Genomic DNA, 25,577 nt, shown 5'->3' with positions numbered 1-25,577 from the left:
GTCAGTCCCCCCTCTATGCTTACCAACATGAGTTGTTTGTTATTTTGAAATAAAATGGCGCCAGATCGCGCATTGCGGTGTAACAAACATTGAGGAAGGAAGCGTGGCTTCCGAAACGCGTCTGTGCGAGTAAAGTTGCTACCTACGAGAATTCCCGTGTGTGCTGTCTTTATTTCCACCCGGGACCGGGAGGGAGAGAGCTTTCATATTCTAAGCGCGAAGCTCTGACGCGCTTACACTAGCACCCGCTGCAAGAGTGCCCCGAAATTTGGAGCAGTGAGCCTAGATATATATATATATATATATATATATATATATATATATATATATATATATATATATATATTTAAAACAGCGGGGGAAACAACTAAAGCCGTCTCAAAGAGCAAATTTAAAAAGCGATTGTCTTCAGTGCAACAAAATGGGACCTAGCATCCCCTTAAGGCAGAAACAATAAATTGTGAAGAGCGCACTGCTATAGTGTTTTGCCAAAACATTCGTACATTGTCCAGTAGATGGCAGTGCTTTCCGCGTTGGAAATCGTGTTTACGCGCACACTCGATCTCGTGTTGATATTAAGTGCAATAATACTTTATTTCACATTTAAAATAAACAGCAAATATGTATAGCTCCAAATGTTTTGAATATTAAATGAACCTACAAGAAAAACATCCGTTTATCAGTATTTTTCATACATTAAAATGTCCAATTCCAGTTTAAAAGACAAATAACAAATCATAACATTCTGTGAAGTATGATAAATTAGGCTGCTAAACAAATCTGAAAGAGGAATTTTCATTTCAAACAATCAACCGTCAGCCAAACAAGCAATCAATAAAGAAAGGACAGCTATCAATCACATCGATAATAGGATTACAAAATATATACTGTGTCCCACTGAGGCCTAGTGTAGACCGCCCGTGTAGTTTATTTTTGTGTTCCTGGAGCTAAAGTAGTAAAGCAGAGCAGCAAGCCTGCAAAAGCAAAATACTGACGATCGTATGGACCACGAAAAGTCTTTAAGAATGCCTATAACACGAAATCAGTGAATACAGCCGTCAGACTTCTGATCTGGTTTATGCTTTTCATTCTTCACCGAGCAGATGAAATAGGTCAAGGTATCCTTCTCATTCACTGGAATCGACCTAAAATGGCATCCAATTATCTAAAAACAAGGATCAATAAGTAAAGATTGTGTTATTCAGTATATATGGAAATAAATCATTATAATCAAGAGAACACTTCACTAAAAAACACGAAGAAAAAACAATTGTCATTGCCAGCCCCAAATGTCAGCAGACACAATACAGTCACCTAAAGCGGGAAAAACATAACGTGAGAGCATGGTGAACATGTGCAAAGGACGGTTATCATTATTTTTTTAGGCCTGGCCTACAGACATCTGCAGTTGTGTGCCAGACTACAAAAAATGTTTTCCCCTAAAAATAATTATGCATACATTATACAGCCGTAGAGGGGCTTTCAATCAACACTCTTCACCCAGTGGTATGTTCAAGAGTAATTCACATTTTGCTTCCACATATCACAGCTTTCAGCATTGGACCTTAATCCATTTACTGTCTTACACTGTTAATAATTTAATTTTCACTAGCCACAAGAGCTATCTACTATGAAAGAAGTGGCCTTCAGTACCAGGTCTGGTGCACTTGGCTTGCTGGGGGTCTCCAATATTTTTTATATTTTTGGCAAAATGTATTTGCATATTGTATGTTAGCAAAACACATCCTAAAAATTACATTTTTGTAGGCCAGATATAATGGCTTTGACAATGCTTGTTATGAAGTGTGAGTAAACGCAACAGGTGATGGACCGAATGTGGATCAATGTCACACACTCACCCCAGTCCAAAGATCTGGGCCCAAATCCATCGTTTTTTTGCACTCCACACCACCCTGGGTTAGACATTGGCGATATGCAAATCAGCTCTGACCCTGTGCCCCATGGGAACAGTCCAGTCCGAACTACAAAAGCCATGTCCTTCCCAGAACGGAATCAAGCATCCGAGGACCGGACCGGTTTCGAGGTAACACCTCTCATCAGCCCGGCTAGCTTGACTCCAGGGGTGTGGAGTGCCTGGGACCCACGTCTGGGCATCCCCAGCACTAGCCGGGCTGATGAGAGGTGTTACCTCGAAACCGGTCCGGTCCTCCGATGCTTGATTCCGTTCTGGGAAGGACATGGCTTTTGTAGTTCGGACTGGACTGTTGCCATGGGGCACAGGGTCAGAGCTGATTTGCATATCGCCATTGTCTAACCCAGGGTGGTGTGGAGTGCAAAAAAACTATGTATTTGGGCCCAGATCTTTGGACTGGGGTGAGTGTGTGACATTGATCCACATTCGGTCCATCACCTGTTGTGTTTGCATGAAGTGTGAGTAAGCCCATCCAGGGACTCATGCTGTACAGTAGTTATGCAAAGAACACACACAACTATAGAAGGATCAAGCACCAATAACGGCTAATTTCAAACAGGAGCTTCCAAATTACATCAGAGTGAAGCTCCACTGGACTAACTAAGTTGTTATTTGAAACACAAAGATGAAAAACACCAAGTTAACTATTCATATCACACTTACTATTTTATGTTGTGCGCACTTTTTAAGGGTTACTTACCCCTTAATTAGCAACCGTAAGGGTATCCCATGGATTTGTTATCCAAGAGGAAAAGGGTCTGGGGGGAGGGGGTTGGATAGGGGTGTGTGAGCAGCGAATACATAGTAAGAAAAAAATGATGTCCTGTCACCTTCCTGCTTCTTTTTGGCCTCCCCCACATTTTTCACTCCCATTCTTCATCTCCCGCACTACCCCGTGGCACAAGTGTGGGTGAAACATACTAGACATCCTGCAACCCTCTTTAACCTCCCTAATGCCCAACCCCCACCTCTTTCCATTACATATTTGAATGGAAAGAAAGAATACATGGCGTATAGCCAATTTCACCTATCTCCTTTGGCAAGAGGCTTTCTATACAACCAAAAACTATACTAAAACAAGCATTGGTATAGCCGATAGGTCTCGCTTTTGGGACCTTATAAGTATTTAATTATGCAGCACAATATCCTTGATCCAGCAACATCAACTGTTGCATGGCTAAACATAAGGTCCCAAAGGAGAGACCTATTGGCTATGCAAATGCTTGTTTTATTTGTGTGTGTTTGAGAAGTGAATAGAATGTAGCGATACAAAAGGGGATGATGGATGGAGCGTTTGAGCAAGTCAAACACTCGCCCCCAGTCAACTGATCTGGGTTTAATGCATCACCATTCTTTAGCTCACTCCGCCATCCCAGTTCAGACATGGCCATATGCAAATCAGACTGACCCTGTGCCTCATGGGAACAGTCCAGCCCTAACTGCCCAGCCATGACTTCCCTGGACCGGAAACAAGCTTCCTGGGACCGGTTTCAGGTTCATAACCCTCAGAACCCTCATCAGCCAGGCTATCTTGAATCTAGTGGCAAAGTGAGCAATTAAATAGAATGTGTCATCATTTGTGTAATTTGTGTGAATGTTTTTTTCTGTACTGTTTGTATATTATCTTGCGTTCAAAGCATCTATTATACTTAGGCTGTGCCCATCGACTAGCAGCCATTTCTTAGTGGGGGGTCCTAGGATTCCAATAATGATTGGGGAGGTGTGAGTCTCCGGGTTCCAGTAATGATTAATTGGGGTCTCCAGAAGTGCAAATGTTGAGAACCACTGCAGTAGACAAACTGCTGTAGTGAGTGATAAATGTGGCTGCCTCTGTGCCTCACCTGGAGTTAATCTCCGACGAGGAGTCATGCTCCATGTTTGGGCTCTTAAACAGTACGTCAGAAAAGCACTTTCCCAATCTACTTTCACAGTAATCAGCAAATGGGTCTGCGCACCTCTGAGAATCTGTTTTATGGGCAAATTTCAAGGAAGTGATGAATATGCGTTTTTGCTGCAGGCTGCGGAGCTGAAACTTGTCATTATCTAGATCAGGACGCCGAAGGATTGTCAGTAAAAGCAGCTTTAATTTCAAAGGTCTTGTCTTTTGTTGATTTGTTATCCATTATTCCTGGCCATCAAAGCTTCTGTGCACACTGTGTGTACCTGGGATGAGCCAGGAACTTTGAATGCAAGAAGCCTCGAGGTGAAATCTTGGCTCAATCGCTTGACGTGCTGCGTGATCTTTGGCACCTATACAGACCCCCCAGGATATAGAGGCATGGATTAGCAAATTTAGCGGCACAAATATGGAAATTTAGCGGCACAAATATGGAAATTTAGCTGCATTTTGCGGCAGTTTATTTTGCAATTTATGCCTCCGGAGCCCGCCGCACACTGGGCACGCGGCGGGCCCCTCCTGGCATTTAAAAGAAAATGGTTGTTGGGCCAGCCGAATGCCCAGTGTGCGGCGGGCCTCGGGGGCATTAGATTTTTGGGGCCCGCCGCACACTGGGCATGTCCTGGGAGTTGAGTGTGCCTGAGGAAGGTGTGCTTGTGGCTCGATGTGTTTGATGCTGGGTTCCCTCTGAGATGTGTGCTTTTTTGTCTGGGTGCACTTGGGGTTTGGTGATCTTGAGATTGTATGCACTTTTCGGTTGGGGGAACTTGGGTTCGGTGCTCTTGGGTTTGACTGTGGTTGGATGCATTTAGGTCTGTGATAGTTGGATGGACTTGTGATTGAATGCACTTGAGCTTAAGGGTTTTCGGCACTAGATGCTTTTATGTTGGGTTCCCTCTGAGTATGCAATTGAGAGTGCTTGTGGTTGGGTACACTTGGGAGTTGGATGTGCTTGGGTTGGTATCACTTGTGGTTCAGGGTACTCTGGACTGGATGCACTTGGAGAAGAGTTCACTGGGAAGATGTGCTTGGCTGCACTTGCAGTCAGGTAAACTTGAGGCTGGGTGTGTAAGAATGTTTTGAACTGAAATGCTGTCCTAAAAAATTTGCATTCTACCATCTACTTCAAGTAGGGTATAACCCATTCGCAAATGAGAAGGTGTCCCCTAGGGACACCTTCCTCTTTGGGAATGGTAGTTAAAAAAAAAATTCAGAGCAGGCAGTGGACCCACGAACCACTGCCTGCTCTTAAAAAATGAAAACAAAACTTTTAGTTTTGCTTTTTAAAATGCAACCCTTTTTCCTATAAGGAGATTGAGCTGCATACAAAAAAATTGCTTTTTAAAAGCTATCACGGATATGGTGGTCTGCTAACCCAAGCAGGCCACCATCCCTGTGATTTTAGTGATTCCCAGTGTGTTGCAAATTGCAACCTATCTCATTAGAATTCATCAGGTAGATCAATTTGCAGCACACTGTGAATTGCTAAATGAAACTCATGAAGTTTCACACATTAGGAATAGTGATTACCTAATTGCAATTCACAGAAAATCGCAATTAGGCAATCACTATTTCCACTATTCATACATGTAGCCCAAAGTGATGAATTGGTCAAAAACACGGATGGACTAAAAGCCAAAATCAGTCCTGGCAAATCCTAGCTTGGCTCTCTTCACCTCTCACCTCTCATCTCCCTCTCTTTCTATCTATCTCTTTCTCTCTCTTCTCGCTCTCTGTCCTCTCTCTCTCTCTCTGTCCTGAAGGCCACCTGTGCCTGCTGCAATTACCTGTGAAAACAGGAGTAAGTGGCCGAGGCGCCCACATAGCCCCCTGCCATAACAACTGGCCTCCAATGGCTCTAGCCTGCCGGGGAAACGCCCGGTGGAAAAATGGGCAGTTCGGGTCTGATGACAAAATAGCAAGTGTCATCACATGGGACTGGAATTTCACAAACACATTCAGAATTACAGCGCCTTTGGTAGCCCTTACAAAAGCGGAAATAAAAAATGCCCATTCCATACATAGGATACATGGGAGGAAGAAGAGCAAGTCTGTAAGTTTTCGCTATGTGCTGAGCTTGATTGGTAAGTGGAGCCTTCTTAGTTCACGTAAAATAACATTTACTTTCTTTCTAGAAAACATTTGAGTTCCGGTTTAAAAATGTTTAGGGAAGTAGCTTTCCTGATGCACAGTGCAGGTGCTGCTAAAGTAACTCTTTGGTTTTTTGGGGGTCTATGATGCTGTACGCTCTTGCTCCGATATTGTAGTGAAACAATTTTTTGGTGAATTTCTAAAATGAGGAAAACGCTTTTCCTAGAGAAAGCGAAGACATTTAAGTGCCGATTTCGTGGGTACTTTTGTAAAAATCACGCATTTTTACAAAAGTGCCGATTTCGCTGCATTTTTGTAAAAATCGCTGCATTTTAACAAAAGTGCCGATTTCGCGGCAAACCGCGAAATCGCGAAATCCTGAAGGGTCTGCCTATATCTCTTCCTCGCCTTTGGGAATTTGCTAATAGTCTCTAGATTGCAAAGGGCCCGCAGCGGGTTGCCCCAGGTAAAATGTTTTAATTCGATGATCCAGCACTGGTGTAGGTATTGGGGAGGTCTGGCGCGGAGCTGCTTTTGGTAGATTTCGTTCTCCTCCAGAATGCCAAAACACAGCATTGTATCTCTCCAGGAGTTAAGTCAATGGCGAGAAGATAATGCTGTGTAAATATGTATTTTATATACGTCCAACCCTAACCTTCAACTTTCATAAAAATTTAACCTTGAGTGAATTTTTAATTTGTATATATGTCACTCTAACCACTAGTATCTGTAGTAGACTTTTGTACTTACTACCATTCTTATGTGAATTTTGAGTTTTTCTGTTTGTATCTTTTATGTAATTTATGTACTCTGAAGTCCTTATGTAATGTAACTAGTCCTTTAGTAAAGTACTCGGACACCTTTGGGTATTGTTTGCGTTATATAAAATCACATTAAATAAATAAATAAGGGCATCTAATATCTAAAAGCTCAAGTTTCTCAGGTCCATGGGAGTCGCTAATAGAGTTAAACTTTTCCAAAGTGGCTTCCACCGCGCACAGACTTTGACGGCCATCTTGGAATGGTCTAAGAACCATTTCAAGATGGCCAAGATGACCAATTTTGAAACGGGTGGTGCTTGAAGTGTGAGGGGTCTGTGGAGACAAGAGGGCACTGGGTGGCCTCGTATTTTAAAAAAAGAGATTGTGGATGGAAAGGGCGCGGGGGGACAGGAACATACATAGGGAGACAAAATAGTCGGCCATGTACCAGAATGCGGGGTCTGACGCAAGTGGTATGAATCAACTCATCCAATCAAAACAGGCAGAGACTGTAATGCTCTCCTGGACCAGGCCCTCTAGGATTTCACGATTTAGAGATATGCAAAAACAAAAAATGAAAATGCTAAATTTGCAGTTTCGCAAAACGCATGTGGTGTTTACATAAAATGTCTTCGAAAATCATAGATAGCGATGCCCTCCTTTTATTTGCCCAGCACTGACTGCATGGCTGAATAAAATTAGGAACAGCAGACAGGAGCGGCGTTTGTTTATTTACTTCCCGTCTTCCTGCCTGGAGCAGTCGCGGATGCGGAGGTACATTGAAGAGAGGAGGCTGCCCCTAGGAAGCAGGGGAATTGCCTCGGCGCCGCCTCCTGTGCCTAAAGCCCCAGCCTATGCCCACTGGCCCAGCTCACCACCATGCCTGGGCATTTGTAAAATATGCAATCTGGGAGGGCGAAGGGAAAAGTAGTAATCGGGGTCCCCACGCAGTGCCCAGCTCGGCTGCTGTAGTGAGTGATGGATCTGGCTGCCTCTGTGCCTCACCTGGAGTTAATCTCCTTTGAGGTGTCAAGCTCCCTGTTTGGGCTCTGAAATGGTGCTTCGGAAAAGCATTACCAATCTGCTTTCACAGTAAGCAGCAAGTGGGTCTGCACGCCTCCGAGAGCCCAATTCATGGCCACATTACAAGGAAGTGATGTGGGCATGCAGCAGGCCGGGGGACAAAAATAATAATCATCATTAAAAAAAGAAATGTGCAGAGGAGCTTGTGGGCGGCCATGGGAACCATATTTTCTGAAAAGTAAATTGAGCCAGTGGAGGAATTTATAAAAAAAGAATTGGCCCGCTGCCTGACTCCTTTCCAAACCTACAACAAGCGAATAATGCTCAAACTGCGAGAATTTGTTTTTGAGTTGCCACAGTAATAGAATTCAAATGCTTTGTAACATATACCTTGATTGTTCAGGAGTCGATGTCAAACTGTATGGACCAATCTGTTAGAACACAGATAAGCATCCTTTTGCCACGAAAGGAACCCAGCATTTTCTGAAGGTTATTTAAGTACCTTTTTCAAACTTTATTTAACTTTGTCGCGGCAAGGGCATCATGAGGTACTCTGAGAATCACCTCTAAAGCATGGCTTATTCCCACGTGCAAAAATGGTACGAAAATGAAGATTTTGTTGGCAACTCATGCAGGACATTGTGTTGACAAAAAAAATTTAATATGAGCATTGCTTACGTTGGTCTGCTATCTGGTGGACAAATAAATTAGCATTCATACCTCTGAATTCTTAGTTAAACAAGCATTTGCCATGCGAGTGGGAAGCTTGTAATAAGAGAAGCAGACGAGGAGGGAGTGGGAGAAGGGAGGGGGTAGGGGAGGGGATTAACGCGCTGTAAGGTTTAATGAGCCATTACAGAAAGCCAGATGGCCTGTGCACATTCATGTGTGCGTAACTGCTCTCTGGTGGCCGGAAAAAGCCTTTGGGTAGCACTTTGAATACCCAGTTACTAAAGGTCTCGCCGAGACAGCGCTCAAGCGAGACCTAAAAAAACGCCATGATGCCGCCCTAGGCCATATCCTCGAGTCATAGATTCAGGGGGATTTTTGGGGTGTGGCACCCACCAAATAAATGAATTCTTGGCTTAAGAGCTGGGTCAGGGGCCCGAGTCGGGATTGCTATGTTGGTGTCGGTATTTCTTGTTGTTGGCCAAGAACAGGAACCGAAACCATGACCTTGGAAGTAAAACAGGAAAGAGAGGAGCGACAACCATACATCTGGTGGTTGAATTTCAAAATGTGAAATTAGATAACCTGGAATCAATACCGCCTTCCCTGTTTGTTCCAATTGTGTAATCGTAGGTAAACATATTATTTCACAGAGCCTCCTTTATGTGAGCACTTTTAAATACTTGGGTTCAGAACGTGGGCTGTACATGCACCTCCCATGTTAGATATAATATACTATAATGTTTTCCCATCAATAACAAGAATTTAGGCAATGTATAGGATTTACATGACTACTGACCTACCTTTTATTTCACTAATGTCGTTGTTGTTCCGGATGAGTCATTAATGTTTCTAAGTTCATGTTTAAAAACTATCACTTTTAAAAATTGTCTAAGCAGAATACCTGATGTACTAATGCTTTCACATCTTGGGTGTAACACTGCCCTAATGCATTCTTTGCTTGGTAGTTGGCTTTGGGGGCCCTGACTCTGAGCTGCTAGGTCTGTGTCGGTTTTCCTCATTATTCTCATTACCCTAACAGCTTTTAACTTGTTACATTTTTGGAATCGAAACTTAAATATATATAGTGACTGGTTTACCAAAAAAAGTAGTAAATCTGCACCCATGGAAGTACTCCTTGAATCCATACAAATTTACTACTTTTTGGAATTCGCAAACATTACAGAAGTAGGATTGGAAAGATGCGCCAATCTCAGTATACCAGGCATACAACTGGCTATAAAACACCCAAAAGGTAATTAGATTAATGCTCGTCAGTAGTCTAACCCACTGCTTCCCAAACCTTTGTGACCAGGATCAACTTTTTAGCAGAACAAATTTTCACGACTCACCTAGTTTTAATGGACACGAAGCAGGAAATGTTTAAATGTAACTAAAGAATCAATCATGTGGTAGTGCACTAACATTTAGACAGCACGTTTCCTTTGAAATGGCCACAAATTGTGCACAGACATATAGCTTTACTGATAAAATTATACTGCACATGTGATAATGTGTGGAAATCGGTTTCAGTGACGATCATATGTGCATCACCAAGAAAAAGTATTTAGATTTGTTTTGATACAATTAAAATCTTTGCCTCCATCAAACTAGAATTACAAACAATTTGCTTGGTTTATCCTTTTTCACTTTCTGAACTGCTGAATGTGTACAGGTCATTTACAGGTATTAACATTTTGTTGTATGTTACAAAAAATTACATCATATAGCCTTCCTTTTCCTCTGTACCCCAGCACAACTGTCATATAATTGACTTTACGTTCTCTGACTGCTACGTGAGAGAGGTTTGTAAACATCAATCTCCATGTTTGACCTCTGTCACTTAAGTGCAGCAAATGAGACAAGGTAAATACTGAATTTAAAGACATCTTTATTTATTGCTTGTACTTTCACGGTGCACCAAAAAACTGCTCCTGACCCACAGTTTGGGAATTACTGGTCTAACTAGTAGCAATTGCTCTGGGTAGCATTTCAAACTATGGTTTTTTGTCCACTGTCACTGTAGACAGATGCCCACGTAATGCAGTACTGAACCTTCTCCTGACAGGAATACTCCATCCTGAACCATGGTCATCTCAACCCTGATCTCTGTGGCCCAGCATTTTGTCAGTTGGAAAATGTGAGATTCACACCCCCTGAATCTCACTGTCTAAGTTATGCCTCTGCCATATCCCTTTTTTCTCCTCCGACTCCCCTCCTACCCCACCCCAAAGGCTGCACTCTTTACCCTCTGGCACTGTCAAACGTATTGTAGCAGCCCTTGACCACATGGGTCCGAACCAATGTCAGCAGTGATTGACCTTTCCTGTCGCCCACAAGCATCCACTAACTCAAGGGAGTCAGGAGAACCCAAAATGCATACCACTTTCTCTTCCCCTGGGATCTAGAGACCAGAGGGAAGAAGCATTTTCATTCGCCATTCAACTATTCAGGTGCTTGGTAGCCTCAGAGAGGTAGCATATCAACAGCCATTGATCGATTCAAACCCCAACTTTTCACTGTTCTAACTTAAGAGAAGGGATTAAAGCAGTGAGGAGTTAACCCTTTTTCAGAAAAGTCTTAAATGTTGTGTGTGGGAGCAATATCGGCAGGGTGTTTTAGGTAAATTGACCAAGTGCTACGCTTGCTTTTAGATATGTGCCGGAGAACAGATTTCAAGGTGTTGGGCGCAGTCGTAATGCAACTGTTGTAGTATTTTAAGAAAGCGCCCATATTGACCCATACTTTGCTCTCTATGCCTAATTCCATTCTGATCAGGCAACCCCTTATATCTTGCGGTAGCCAGAAGACCATCTTGTACTCTAAGGTGGAGCAGTAACGTGATTTTATGAGTTTACCCAGGAATGCTTCATGGACATAGGTGACTGCTGCTAGGTGGGTGCCCCTCAATACTCTTTGTATTGGAACTGAAGATGGGCTCTCTAGCACAGTGCTAAGCTGTCAGTCTGGTGATGATGAATGCAGCCTTTTCTTTGAGGTGGCTCAGGGGGATTTTGGTTAAAACATTTGCGAAGAGTCATACACCCAGGTGGTTATCAGATTTCGCCTTAGTAATTTTTAAGGGCCCATTTTCTAGCAATAGTTTGAGATCTTAGTTGTCCTACCAAGGGTTATAACTTTTGTTTTCAACTCGCTTGCCCTTATTTTGTTTGCCTCATAATACTTGCGGAAGGTATTTAGAGCTCTCTGAATCCCTATTTTAGAGTGGACCAACAGAACGGTGTCATCTGCGTATTGCAATGTGGTGATCTTGACAGCTACTATTTTTGGCGGGATTAAGTTTGCATGTTTTAGGGCCGCTGACATGTCTGGGATATACAGTCTGAATAACAAAGGAGCAAAGTAGCCTTGCTTCAATCGGTTGACCATGGGTATTTTCCTCATTATAACCATCTGGGACTGCTTGACCCACACACGCATGTAGAAGAGTACAAACATATCGCGCTGAGTAGTTTGTTTGGGATGCCCCAGAGTTGAAGTTTCCTCCATAAGTTGCCTCTTCACAGAGTCAAAGGCAGCCAAGTAGACGACAAAACATGCGTAGAGTGGAGATGACTTCTGACTGGTCGCTTGTGTATTAGATAGGAGAGTGTAACTTTGAAGTTGAAGAATTAGACCTACAGCCAGTTTGACAGAAAGGCACTATCTCTTTAGCCACCACCCAGCACTCCCGATCTTTTAAAAGGGGGGATGCGTATGCTTCGGCTTTAATTCGAGAAGGGCGATTAGGCAGTAGTTGGCTAGATTCTGCCTATCACCTTTCTTGAATACTGGGAGGCCAAATATAGCCCCTCCAGCTTTCTGGTACCTGATTGGTCAGTAAGCATGTGTGGTACAAGGGGAGGAGTATTACAGACCACAGATCGATGTCATATTTGAGGACTTGAAAGGGAATCCCATTTGGGCCAGGTGCGCCTGTCGCTCTCAATTTGCACAGAATTCTCTGGCTTGTGTTGTTCGTAAACGTTAATTCCTTGTCAGAAGAATCATCTAAGGCACATGCTTTATTTGACACACTTGATGTTTCTGCAACATACAGATTTTTTTAATATATTCTGACCATTGGGGCTCATTGATTGCGTTATTTCTAGTGGTTTCCTGCAACATTTTTTTATATATCACCAAAGGACAGCCTGATTGCGCTTGCCCAAGAGTGAATATATATGAAGCCACTATTTGTCCCTCTGTTGAATTTTTGTAAACCAAACAAGTAGTTTCTGTTGTTTTTTTAGGCCTTGTAGCCTTATACTGTACTTGCTGTGGCGTTTCTCAAGCCAGTTTAACTACACCTTTTATGATAACAGGGGCCTACGTTTAAAGGTCATATTTGTCCAAAACAAAAACAGGTCACTTAAAATGCTATGCATAGATTATGTGGGTCAAAATCAAATTCTCCTCTTTGTTTGACTGCTCATTGTATTAATTTAGGAGTGCTATGTCTAGCATGAACAGAATTGTGCCTTTTAAAACATGAAATAGGAGTTCGTAAAAGAGGAGATGCTTGATATGAAAAGGAGGAGTGACTGTAAAGGGCTGCAGTGTGTGCTACCAGAAGCTTGTGTGTGGGAGAAAATAGCAAAGGCAGCCACATATGGCCTGTGCACTCAAGCACTATGAGAGATTAGGGGATGATCTGAATCCACAAACCAGCATTTGCACAAGTGGAATAAGAGGCTAAAAACAGCAGAAGCGGGGGGCGTGGCTAGCTGCCGAGCATGGCGGCCACTTAACGGAGGAGCTCCAGGAGTGAGGCGGCGTCCCACGTAAGTCCTGTAAAATTATCCGGCGAAAGTTCACTCCGACGGGGCGACCCGGGTGAAGGACCGAGCGTTGCCCAACGGAGAAAGTCTGGAAGCCGTAGGACACCGGGAATAGTAAAAGTGGAGCTCTGAGAGGAAAGGCCGGCCAGCAGCCGCAGACACCGGGCTCTACTGCAGGAGCAGACCGGGCGGAAGTAGCGGCGAGGCGGGACATCGGCGCCGGAAGTTAGCGCGGAAAGTGAAACTGCACATTAAACCAATTTCGGAGGGCAGTGAACATATCGAACAGCCGGGCAGCAGCCCACTGGTGGTGGCAGACATTGGCGGGGGTCCAGTAGGAAGCGCAGAGGTGGCGGAGTGGCAAGAAGGCACAGGGGCCGCAGAAGAGGAGCTGCGCAGCGCACGCCGAATGCAGGAGAGAGCCCAGCGGAAGATCGTACAGCCATAAGAGGGAGCGGGAAAGTGGCTGCTCCGTCCCCCGCAAGAAACCCCGGGAGGACAGACGCGAGAAAGGACAATAGGAGGCCGGTGACGCCCTGGTAGCGGTGGACGAGGGAAAACAGCTGCACACAAGGTACCGGCGAAATCTGGGGGGACGCCCCGCGCCCGGCTTGCCGGCGCAGGGGGATAATCATACGACCAACCCCAGCCGTAACTGTGTTGGACGGGAGCGAGAAAGTGTCGAAAACAGAGGAGGCACACATTCGCACCCGACAACGGTCTGGCAATTGGGGAGGCAATAACAAAGGGCTATCGAAGGCCAGCACTGTGGATCTAAAGCCACCCGTCTGAAACTACGCCGCACTGTGAGGAGGTGGGAGTTAAGACAAAGGCAGAGGAGGGCGTTGAGCGTGACACCTGAGGCCGCAGACGACGTTATAACGGGAGAATAAGCCTGACCACCGCACATTACAAGATCTTAAGGACACTGGTGCCGCACCTCACCCCCCTCACCCTCAAACCTCTCCCCCGCACAAGACTCCGAAGGGGAGAAAAGTGGATTGAACGTCACAGCCGCCTGCGTACACCTAGTCTTGTGGAACGTTCCCTGTAGGGACTGACAAGATCGCACAGAGCCTGAACGCACCACGTCTGGCGCTGGCTACAGGAGGCTATCAGACGACCCGGAGGTTGCGGTCAGAGAGGAGAGTAGGTGGGCCGCAAGGAGACCCTAGGGAAACGGGAAACGCACTGCACAAGATCGAGGCAGGCCCAGGGGGAACCATGGCGGGCAGGGGCTCTAAACATAATTCAACGCAGGCCAAGCTCGACAAGTTTGCTTATGAAAGAAACAATCATCCCCAGACGGAACTTCGAACTACGCCGGGGAAGACGCCAGAAGGAGAAGGAGTGAAAAAAGCGACGCTGGAAGATGTCATGCGTGCCCTGGCTCAAGTTCAAGCTACAGTGGGAACCACAGCCACAGAGGTCACTCTGATCAGAGCAGACTTTCAGAAAATGAATGAACGAGTAAAGTAAGTGGAAGTGGTGACGAAGTCCCTGGTGGAAGACGTGTCGGATCTGCAGGTGGCGATGGAAAAGATGGTGGCAGAAAACAAATCCTTAAGAGACAAGTTGGACGATCAGGAAGGACGCTCGAGGAGGAACAAACGTCCGAATATTGGGAGTTCCGGAGTCAGAAGGCAAAGGTGCCATGGACCTCTACGTAGAAGAACTGATTAAGGCGCATCTCAAACCCAAGGGACTTTCACACTTTTTCTCAGTGGAACGGGTCCATAGAGTGCCCGGAGGACAACCAAAACCAGGAGACCCACCGAGACCGATCCTTGCGAGACTCTTTAATTTCCGTGACCGTGACGCAATTCTGCAGGCGGCGAGGGTGTCTCCAGCCGTCCAAATCCAAAATTCTACGCTTGCCTTCTTCCCGGACTACACAGCAGATGTAGCGCGGCGGAGGAGAACTTTCCTGGAAGTTAAAAGGGCGCTGCGAACAAAAGAATTGTCCTACTCTATGATGTTCCCGGCGCGGCTGTGGGTGGTGGCGGAAAACAAGGTCTGGTTCTTTGACACACCGGAAGCGGCACAAAACTGGCTGGAGGGCTGGAGAACTACAGGGCAATCCCGGCACCCACGCGACAACACACAAGATCATCGAGAGGACAGCCAGGCGAGATCGCAGAGGTCAGAAAGAAGCGGACTGCCTAGATCACCGACGCAGGGCTCCACGGGAGCGGAAGGGGGTGTAGAATCCTAAGATCCCGGTGTTACTTGAAGTTTTATCCGCTGCAGGACCACTACTGGATGGGCGCTCTTGGACACTAGCCTGGGAAGCACGGAGGAGAGCAGGGTGGCCGCCTGCTCCGGAGGACTCTCCACCCCAGCGTGCAAGTAAACTGTTGAAGGGTTGGGTAAAGCACTCTGCTATGTTGGGGAGGCGGGCAGTTAAAAGCCCGTTAAGCAGGGAGGCAGGGAGGGGGGCAGTGGGGGGGGTTTGTTTGAAAGTTTTTGAAGCTACACATGTAAGGTCGTATACTGAACTGTTGACAATGTGCTACATGAGACACACTAAAGGCAGGTACACCCTGAGATTAAGACCCAGTTTTAGCTACTTTCGACGCCGGTTCGACGATACACGACTGTCACACATACACACCTGAAGGGAGATTGGGGAGCTCGCGGGTAGACTCTCTCCGGCTTATGACGTGGAATGTACGGGGCTTGGGAGATAAGATAAAGAGGGGATTGGTGATGCACGCAGTAAAAAGACAGGGACCGACTTTGGTGCTTCTCCAGGAAACACACCTCACAGGGGGGACGACAAAGGCCCTAGACAGAAAAGGATACAGAATGGCGGTGCATTCGGAGTTTACCACAGGTTCAAGGGGCACAGGAATATTAATTAAAAAGTCTACACAGTTTATTGTAATCAGCACTAAAATTGACGCACAGGGGTGCTTCGCAGCACTCCAGGGGCAATGGGAAGGGAGGCTCCTGAATGTGGTGTCAGTGTACATCCCCCCGGCGCTGCACTCGGTAATGTTGCCTGCCCTTGGGGAATTTTTACTGGAACTACCCGAAGGGGACATAATATTGGGAGGAGATTTCAATGCCACGGTGGACACCCGGTTAGATAGATTCCCGGAGATGCCTCAGAATGAAGGCCCCTCCCGGTTTCAGAGATTTCTGACTCCGATGGGCTTAGTTGACATTTGGAGGCATGCACATCCTACTGCGAGGCAATACACATATCACTTCACGGTGCACAGTAGCTTATCGCGGATAGACTACTTCTTAGCGCTGAGTGGCGGGCTACAACATGTAGATACCGTTGACATACACCCCAGGGGAATAACAGATCACTCACCAGTCAGGCTCAAGATCTCCACGCAAGAAAAATCACGTAAAAGAATTTACCCAATACATGCCACATACCTTAAAATTCCCAAGGTGAGAAAGGCACTTAAACTGGAGACTTCCCATTACTTTGCAGAGAACTCTGGGTCAGTGCAATCCTCCGCTCTCTTGTGGGAGGCATATATGACGGTGCTGCGGGGACAGGCGATAGCGTCCATAACGAGACACAAAAGGGAGTGGCAGAGCGAACTGGCGGGGCTGAAGCTGGCCCTACATGCCGCAATGGAGGCACATGAGACAAACCCTACACCTGACACGGCCCACGACATGGTCCTACGGCAACAACAGTATAGGGAACACGTGAGGCAGCAGTCAGTCCATCAGATAACAGAGACGGCACACAGAATCTACGACACAGGAGACAAGGCAGGGGAAATATTGGCCTGGCTAGACAGGAGGGGAGGTAGTACCAAGGGTATACAGCGGATTTGTGATGGGCGAGGGATAGAACACACAAGCCCTGAGGAGATAGTTGAAATCTTAGCAGAATAATTTCAGGGAGTGTACACTCCGACTACTGAAGTGTCGGCAGAGATGGCACGTGCCTCCCTGGGTCACATCCCCATTCAGACACTGACACCGGAGGCGGCCGCGGACCTGGAGGTGGACCTAGCGGAGGAGGAAATACAAAGAGCAATACACGCACTAAAACCGGGTAAGGCATCTGGACCAAATGGTATTACGATAGAATGGTACCAGGCCGCGTCGGAGAGACTTAGTGGGCCCTTGCTGGCTATGTATGCAGACAGTCTGGACAGGACCGAACTCCCGTTAGACCAGCGGACGGCAACTATTGCTGCGATCCCTAAGCCCGGAAAACCACCGGACGAGTGTACATCATATCGCCCCATCTCACTTCTAAACGCAGAGGTTAAAGTCTTGGCTAAGCTTCTTGCCACCCGGCTGATAGCACACCTTCCACAACTTATACACCCCGATCAATCAAGTTTCATGCCTCACAGAAATACTGCCCTCAACCTGCGTAGGGCACATGGAGTGTTGACTAGGGCAACCTCACTGCAGGGCCCGGCGGTCATACTGGCCCTTGACGCCAAGATGGCGTTCGATATGGTGGAGTGGCACTACCTATTCGAGGTCCTGACACGCATGGGATTTGGCCCAAAGTTCATCGCATGGATCCGGCTACTGTACACCAAATCTGTAGCACAGGTGGTGGCAAATGGGCATCTTTCTCGACCATTCCAGCTAAAGCGAGGGACCCGACAGGGTTGCCCGCTGTCGCCGCTGCTCTTTGCGATTGCGTTGGAGCCATTGGCGACTTTGATACGCTCCACCCTGTTATTGAAAGGGATCACCTGGGTAGAAGGATGGGAGGACCGCGTGTCACTATACGCGGACGATATGCTAGTGTATCTGTCGGAACCAGAGAGCAGTATACCAGCGCTACTGGTGCTGTGCGATGAACAGGGTAGAATATCAGGGTACACTCTCAACTGGGCGAAATCGGAGATATATGTCCTACACGGCCCGGCTCCCACACTATGCGAGGACTGCCCCCTCAGGATGGCAGGGTCCTCATTTCGATATCTGGGGGTTCATGTCACTAAAGATGCAAACGAGTTTTTCCAGAAAAACCTGGCACCACCACTAGAACGACTGAAATAGGATGTTACATTTTGGGCAGCGCTGCCGCTGACACAGTTAGGAAGGGCAGCACTTTATAAGATGATGTCCTTGCCCCGGTTTTTGTATATCCTAGAAAATATGCCGTACCCTGTAACACCGGGATATTTTAGGCGGGTATCTGCGTTGGTGGCCGGCCTCATGTGGAACAATCGTCTGGCACGCATTGCACAAGCGAAACTGCACAGGGGATGGTACGATGGCGGGATCGCGCTACCGAATCTGCAGTTGTATTACTGGGCCGCCCAACTGAAGCCCATTAACCATTGGCTTCATACACCGCAGGAAGACCCGGCTTACAGGGCGGATAGGGCGCAATTCCTATGTTGAAACTTCTAATCTTCTTCATGGTTCTCAATCCGGTTTCAGGGCTGGCTTCTCCACGGAAACCACGCTCCTTGGTGTGTCGGAGACCATCAGACGCCAGGTGGACAATGGGGAGACTGTGGCACTCATCTTGCTTGATTTGAGTGCCGCATTTGACACCGTCTCCCATTCCATCTTGTTGTCCTCCCTGAAGGCTGTTGGTGTCGGTGGCTCCGCCCTGGCCTGGATTGCTAACTTCCTTTCTGACCGCACGTTCCAAGTCTTCTCTTCCTCTTCTGTCTCGTCCATTCTCCCCTCCACTCACGGTGTTCCCCAAGGGTCTATCCTTAGCCCCCTTTTCTTTAACCTGTATGTGAGACCTCTTGCTTTTCTGGCGGAACAGGCCGGTCTCACAATTTATTCCTATGCTGATGACACTCAAGTCATCTACTCACTTTCTACCAATAAAAACCTTTCCTCCTCTTCTCTTCAATCCGGGCAGAAACAAATATCTGATTGGATGCTGAAACACAAATTAAAATTAAACGGGGACAAAACAGAACTGCTCTTGTTTGGCTCAGACACCTCGCTTTGGGGCCCGCAACATTGGCCATCGGAGATGGGCCCCCTACCTATTCCAACCGGGTCAGCTCGCAATCTTGGGGTCCTCCTCGATAACCAACTATCCTTCAAACAACACGTGGTGAAAGTCTCTGCCACCTGTACCACCATCATCAGGTGGCTGAGGAAAATCACGTGGATGCTGCCGGCTGATACCCTGAGGACCGTAGTCCAGGCTCTTGTCACCTCTCGCCTGGACTATGGGAACATCCTACTCCTGGGTGCCAACAAGGAGGTAACCAGGAAGTACCAGGTGGTTCAGAACATGGCAGTTCGCCTTATCTGTCACCTGCCTGCTAGATCCTTGGTCCCACAGCATATGCGTAAATTGCATTGGTTGCGAATCGAGAGCAGAATTAAATTCAAAGCTCTTTGCTACATGCACAAGATCATGACTGGAAAAGCCCCTCACTATCTTTCTGCTCTGGTACAGCAATACATTCCCCCTCGCACACTTAGGTCGTCCACTCAGAACAAGTGCAGGACTCCTCGCGTCAACAGAGCCAAAATGGGAGGACGTTCGTTTTCCCTGCTGGCACCTTCCTTATGGAACTCTCTACCCCAATCTTTGCGTTCTGAGTTATGCTTTTTGACATTCCGTAAAGGAAATAAAACTTGGCTTTTCAACACCTAGACTTCTGTTCTGTTGTCCCTCCCCATCCTCTATACCAGGGGTCTCCAACCTTTTCTGTAGTGAAAGCTACTTCTGAGCAGTGAAAATTGTAGTGAGCTACTGAACGCTAGGAAACTCGCACATTTTTTCGAGAGACCCCTCCCACGCCCAGTTTCATTGACTTTAAGCCTAATTTCTTCCAAGCCCATAAGGTGGTTTGAACAAAAGGGGGCACTCTACCTCTTTTGAAGGTACAGACAGCTGCAGGTTGTGCTACCTTAAGCAAAAGCTTGTCTTGCTTGGAAGCATTCCTGGAAAGTGTAACAAAATACTGCAAGATACAAGCCTATGACCTGCTTTGGTTATAATTGTTCACGCACTGCAAAAGTTAAACCTCAACATATCTTCCATACCAAATGTGAATTATTGAAGTCTAGCTTAGATGGGCAGTCACTAGATTTTAAAAAAGAGACTCATTTTATTGTGAACAACCTCAATTATTTCCCCTTCACCACATACTTTTTTTTATTACAGTTTTAAAATGTCCCACCCTGGTTCAGGTTCAAATAATTTTTAACTAGTGTTATTCATTAAGGGTTTTATTTGGAATACTCCAGATCTGTCCATGATCCGGAACTGTGCTACCCAAAGAAACTGCTGCAGGGTTGGTGTTGATTGCCACATGCACTGGGAACAGACGTTTTAAGCCAGGCATGGACAAATTGGGCTTTGGCTCAGAGCTCCACCCATTCAGGTACCCCGATACAGCTAGAGTTGTAGCCAACGTTGTTCTGCAGAGAGCCTTGCCCGGATGACCTTTAATAATTTTTAAACTGATTGATTTATATATCATTTTCCTTTAATTTATTTTGAATGTGGCTGATATGTGAGTCTATTACAGAGTATTTGCAGAGAAATGTTGCATTAGGTTTCATGCAACATCCTTAAAAATGTTTCATTTAGAACAGATCGAAAAAGGACATCATATATTAGAAATGTGATGGTGTCATAGAGATTATTTGCAGTAACGTTAGTGAGCTGCTGCTGTGTTAAGCATGTAAAACACACACCACTATCCCTGAATATTAAATATAATCACATTTATAATTTTGACGAGCGTGCCTATGCTGTCAATGGCTTGTCCAAAGAGGGGATTGAAAGAGTTAAAACTGGATCAGAAATTCAAAGCTCTGAAGAGTGGAACAACTTATATTCTTTTTAGGAGTGCAGATGGGGGAATTTTTTTAATGTTGTGCCTTTGGTAAAGGAAACTGAAACTTGGCAACACCCTGCTTCTCCCGATATAAAACTCAGAGCTGGAAAGCAAAAAAATACATTCTCGATTGTGTCTGTTAGTCGTCATTAGGTCTCGCCCTGGAATTCGCATCCGAAGGATGCGTCCAGGGCGGAGACTTATAGTCGGCTGACACGGGGGAATGAGGGACACAAAACTGTGACGAGCGTGGATTGAGCTGCGTGCACGCGCGTCAACATTCACGCATGCGCACATCACAGCCACACGCATACACAGCACTCACGCATGCGCACATACACACGCATACACAGGCACACCCCCGTCACCTACACGCATACACAGAGACCCCTCCACACACACCAGCCCCTCTCCTCTCGGCTCCACACACACGCACACGCATTTACACTTACACAGACACGCAGGCACCCAGACAGGCAACCCCCCCCCCCGTCACACACACGCATACACACGCATACACACAGACTCCAGGACACATACACATACACACACACATGCACGCTCACACACATACACAGTCCGCCGCCGCGCGCGCGCACACAGATGCCCCCCGCCCCCCCCCAACAAGGCGACGCCCCACTCACCGGCATCCTCAGTGCAGCGGCTCCCACCGGCAGCAAGACTCTTCTTCCCTTCTTCGGCACCGGGGCGCAGGGTAGGCTCCTGCCTGCTCCGGTGCGCCAAACAATCGCGGCTCTTCCGTGGGAGGCGGGGTAGGCTCCCGCCCTCCTACTTCCGGTTGTCCCGCCCGGCCTGCCTGACTTCCTGGTCGCAGGCCAGGGGCTGAGCAACCGTAGTGGCGAAGCGAACCTGCCCTGTGAGGCGGCCTGATTGCTGTGGCGGAGCCGGAATCGCGGCGCGACAGACCGAGCCCGGGCCTCATTCAGGTGCGGAGAGAGGCGTCCGCGAAGTAGCAGCAGCTCCGGACTGAATTCCGGCCGCCTTTACCAAGATGGCGGCCGTTTGAGTGAGGTTCCGGACCACAGACGCGGAGACCGAGGGAGAAGCGGAACGGGTCCCACCCGCGAGGCACGGCGCTTGGTGGAGGTGCTACCCGGGAGCGGAGAGCGGGGGGATCCCTTCACCTCCCCCCCCGCACCCCTCCCCCTCCAACGACGAAAACCGCGGGCGCTTGGATCGGCGGAGCTGGTCCGTTCCCGCAGGCGAGATTGAACGCCTACAACGGAGGTGAGCCCAGGAGTCAAAAGCGGAGGAAGGGACCGCTTGGGGGGAGGCCTTGCGCCAGTGGCCTACCGGTCCGGTGCATACCCCCGAATTCCCATTAGTGCCACCCGCATCGACGGAGGTGCCCTCTCCCCACCCCCCATACACACATTCCCGCCTGTGGAACGGCCGGTGGGGAGGACACACGAGACACGGGGGCAGGCGACAGACTACGGGAGGCACCAGCAGCGGAGGCTGACCCCGCCAGGGACGACACTAGCAAGGAATCGGGGCCACGCAGGGAAGGGAGAGCAGAACGATCACGAGAGCGGCAGGGGGTGAGACTTCGGACATTGCCCCCCCTCCCCCTACGTGACAAGGCACACAGCCGAACGGGGAAGAAGGCCCTGAAGCAGCAGTGGGGATACTAGGAACTGGAAGAAGAGATAGTGCCCCCCCCCCACACCCCCCCCTGCACCAGGGGTCATTGTGAGAGGACAAGCGCTACACGGGAGAGGGCCGGACCATATTCACGAACCGGGCGGAAGGAGAAGGGATGAGATAGCCACCTCAGCCAACCCTGACCTCAAGGGCCACACGGAGATAGACCACTTGCAAACGCACAACACGCCCCTGCTGGCAGAGACCCGCCTGGGATAGCTCCAAGGGACGGGCTTCGGAGCGACTGAAGACTGAGCACAGGGAAGAAAGACACCTGGATACGACGAGGGGGGTGGCACGATCGCCCCACCCGGAACCCTGAGGTGGGTGCAGAACCAGACAAGCCCGATACTGTGCGTGCAGAGTGACAGTGAGTGCGGAGTGACAGTGAGTGCAGAGTGACAGTGAGTGCGGAGTGACAGTGAGTGCAGAGTGACAGTGAGTGCAGAGTGCGTGCAGAGTGACAGTGAGTGCAGAGTGACAGTGAGTGCAGAGTGACAGTGCGTGCAGAGTGACAGTGCGTGCAGAGTGACAGTGAGTGCAGAGTGACAGTGAGTGCAGAGTGACAGTGAGTGCAGAGTGACAGTGAGTGCAGAGTGACAGTGAGTGCAGAGTGACAGTGAGTGCAGAGTGACAGTGAGTGCAGAGTGACAGTGAGTGCAGAGTGACAGTGAGTGCAGAGTGACAGTGCGTGCAGAGTGACAGTGAGTGCAGAGTGCGTGCAGAGTGACAGTGAGTGCAGAGTGAGTGCAGAGTGACAGTGAGTGCAGAATGAGTGCAGTGACAGTGAGTGCAGAGTGACAGTGAGTGCAGAGTGAGTGCAGAGTGACAGTGATTTCAGAGTGAGTGCAGAGTGACAGTGATTTCAGAGTGAGTGCAGAGTGACAGTGAGTGCAGAGTGACAGTGAGTGCAGAGTGACAGTGAGTGCAGAGTGACAGTGAGTGCAGAGTGACAGTGAGTGCAGAGTGACAGTGAGTGCAGAGTGACAGTGAGTGCAGAGTGCGTGCAGAAACAGTGAGTGCAGAGTGCATGCAGAGTGACAGTGCGTGCAGAGTGACAGTGAGTGCGGAGTGACAGTGAGTGCGGAGTGACAGTGAGTGCGGAGTGACAGTGAGTGCGGAGTGACAGTGAGTGCGGAGTGACAGTGAGTGCGGAGTGACAGTGAGTGCGGAGTGACAGTGAGTGCGGAGTGACAGTGAGTGCAGAATGAGTGCAGTGACAGTGAGTGGAGAGTGAGTGCAGAGTGACAGTGAGTGCAGAGTGACAGTGAGTGCAGAGTGACAGTGAGTGCAGAGTGAGTGCAGAGTGACAGTGAGTGCAGAGTGACAGTGAGTGCAGAGTGACAGTGAGTGCAGAGTGAGTGCAGAGTGACAGTGAGTGCAGAGTGACAGTGAGTGCAGAGTGAGTGCAGAGTGACAGTGAGTGCAGAGTGACAGTGAGTGCAGAGTGACAGTGAGTGCAGAGTGACAGTGAGTGCAGAGTGACAGTGCGTGCAGAGTGCGTGCAGAGTGACAGTGAGTGCAGAGTGACAGTGAGTGCAGAGTGACAGTGAGTGCAGAGTGACAGTGAGTTCGGAGTGACAGTGAGTTCGGAGTGACAGTGAGTGCAGAGTGAGTGCAGAGTGACAGTGAGTGCAGAGTGACAGTGAGTGCAGAATGAGTGCAGTGACAGTGAGTGCAGAGTGAGTGCAGAGTGACAGTGAGTGCAGAGTGAGTGCAGAGTGACAGTGATTTCAGAGTGAGTGCAGAGTGACAGTGAGTGCAGAGTGACAGTGAGTGCAGAGTGAGTGCAGAGTGACAGTGAGTGCAGAGTGAGTGCAGAGTGACAGTGAGTGCAGAGTGACAGTGAGTGCAGAGTGACAGTGAGTGCAGAGTGACAGTGAGTGCAGAGTGACAGTGAGTGCAGAGTGACAGTGCGTGCAGAGTGACAGTGCGTGCAGAGTGCGTGCAGAGTGACAGTGCGTGCAGAGTGACAGTGAGTGCAGAGTGACAGTGAGTGCAGAGTGACAGTGAGTGCGGAGTGACAGTGAGTGCGGAGTGACAGTGAGTGCAGAGTGACAGTGAGTGCAGAGTGACAGTGAGTGCAGAGTGACAGTGAGTGCAGAGTGACAGTGAGTGCAGAGTGACAGTGAGTGCAGAGTGACAGTGAGTGCAGAGTGACAGTGAGTGCAGAGTGACAGTGAGTGCAGAGTGACAGTGAGTGCAGAGTGACAGTGAGTGCAGAGTGACAGTGAGTGCAGAGTGACAGTGAGTGCAGAGTGACAGTGAGTGCAGAGTGACAGTGCGTGCAGAGTGACAGTGAGTGCAGAGTGCGTGCAGAGTGACAGTGAGTGCAGAGTGAGTGCAGAGTGACAGTGAGTGCAGAATGAGTGCAGTGACAGTGAGTGCAGAGTGACAGTGAGTGCAGAGTGAGTGCAGAGTGACAGTGATTTCAGAGTGAGTGCAGAGTGACAGTGATTTCAGAGTGAGTGCAGAGTGACAGTGAGTGCAGAGTGACAGTGAGTGCAGAGTGACAGTGAGTGCAGAGTGACAGTGAGTGCAGAGTGACAGTGAGTGCAGAGTGACAGTGAGTGCAGAGTGCGTGCAGAAACAGTGAGTGCAGAGTGACAGTGAGTGCAGAGTGACAGTGAGTGCAGAGTGACAGTGAGTGCAGAGTGACAGTGAGTGCAGAGTGACAGTGAGTGCAGAGTGACAGTGAGTGCAGAGTGCGTGCAGAAACAGTGAGTGCAGAGTGCATGCAGAGTGACAGTGCGTGCAGAGTGACAGTGCGTGCAGAGTGACAGTGAGTGCAGAGTGACAGTGAGTGCGGAGTGACAGTGAGTGCGGAGTGACAGTGAGTGCGGAGTGACAGTGAGTGCGGAGTGACAGTGAGTGCGGAGTGACAGTGAGTGCGGAGTGACAGTGAGTGCAGAGTGACAGTGAGTGCGGAGTGACAGTGAGTGCGGAGTGACAGTGAGTGCAGAATGAGTGCAGTGACAGTGAGTG

At 48.2% G+C, this 25,577-nt stretch overlaps 1 protein-coding gene across 1 annotated transcript in view; it reads right to left on the bottom strand.

Moving 5' to 3' along the window:
- Positions 1-345: 345 nt before the first annotated feature.
- SAP30 (Sin3A associated protein 30) overlaps positions 346-25,577 on the bottom strand; it is a 228,222-nt gene continuing 202,990 nt past the window's right edge. The window contains exon 4 of the mRNA XM_086962437.1: positions 346-1,165. Within this exon, the coding sequence (XP_086818563.1) occupies positions 1,043-1,165 (123 nt within the window). The 3' untranslated portion in view covers positions 346-1,042. The remainder of the gene's footprint in view (positions 1,166-25,577) is intronic.

Source organism: Lissotriton vulgaris, chromosome 3_1, assembly GCF_964263255.1.
Source record: "Lissotriton vulgaris chromosome 3_1, aLisVul1.2, whole genome shotgun sequence".
Classification (NCBI taxonomy): Eukaryota; Metazoa; Chordata; class Amphibia; order Caudata; family Salamandridae; genus Lissotriton; species Lissotriton vulgaris.
This window is presented reverse-complemented; position numbering and strand designations above follow the sequence as displayed.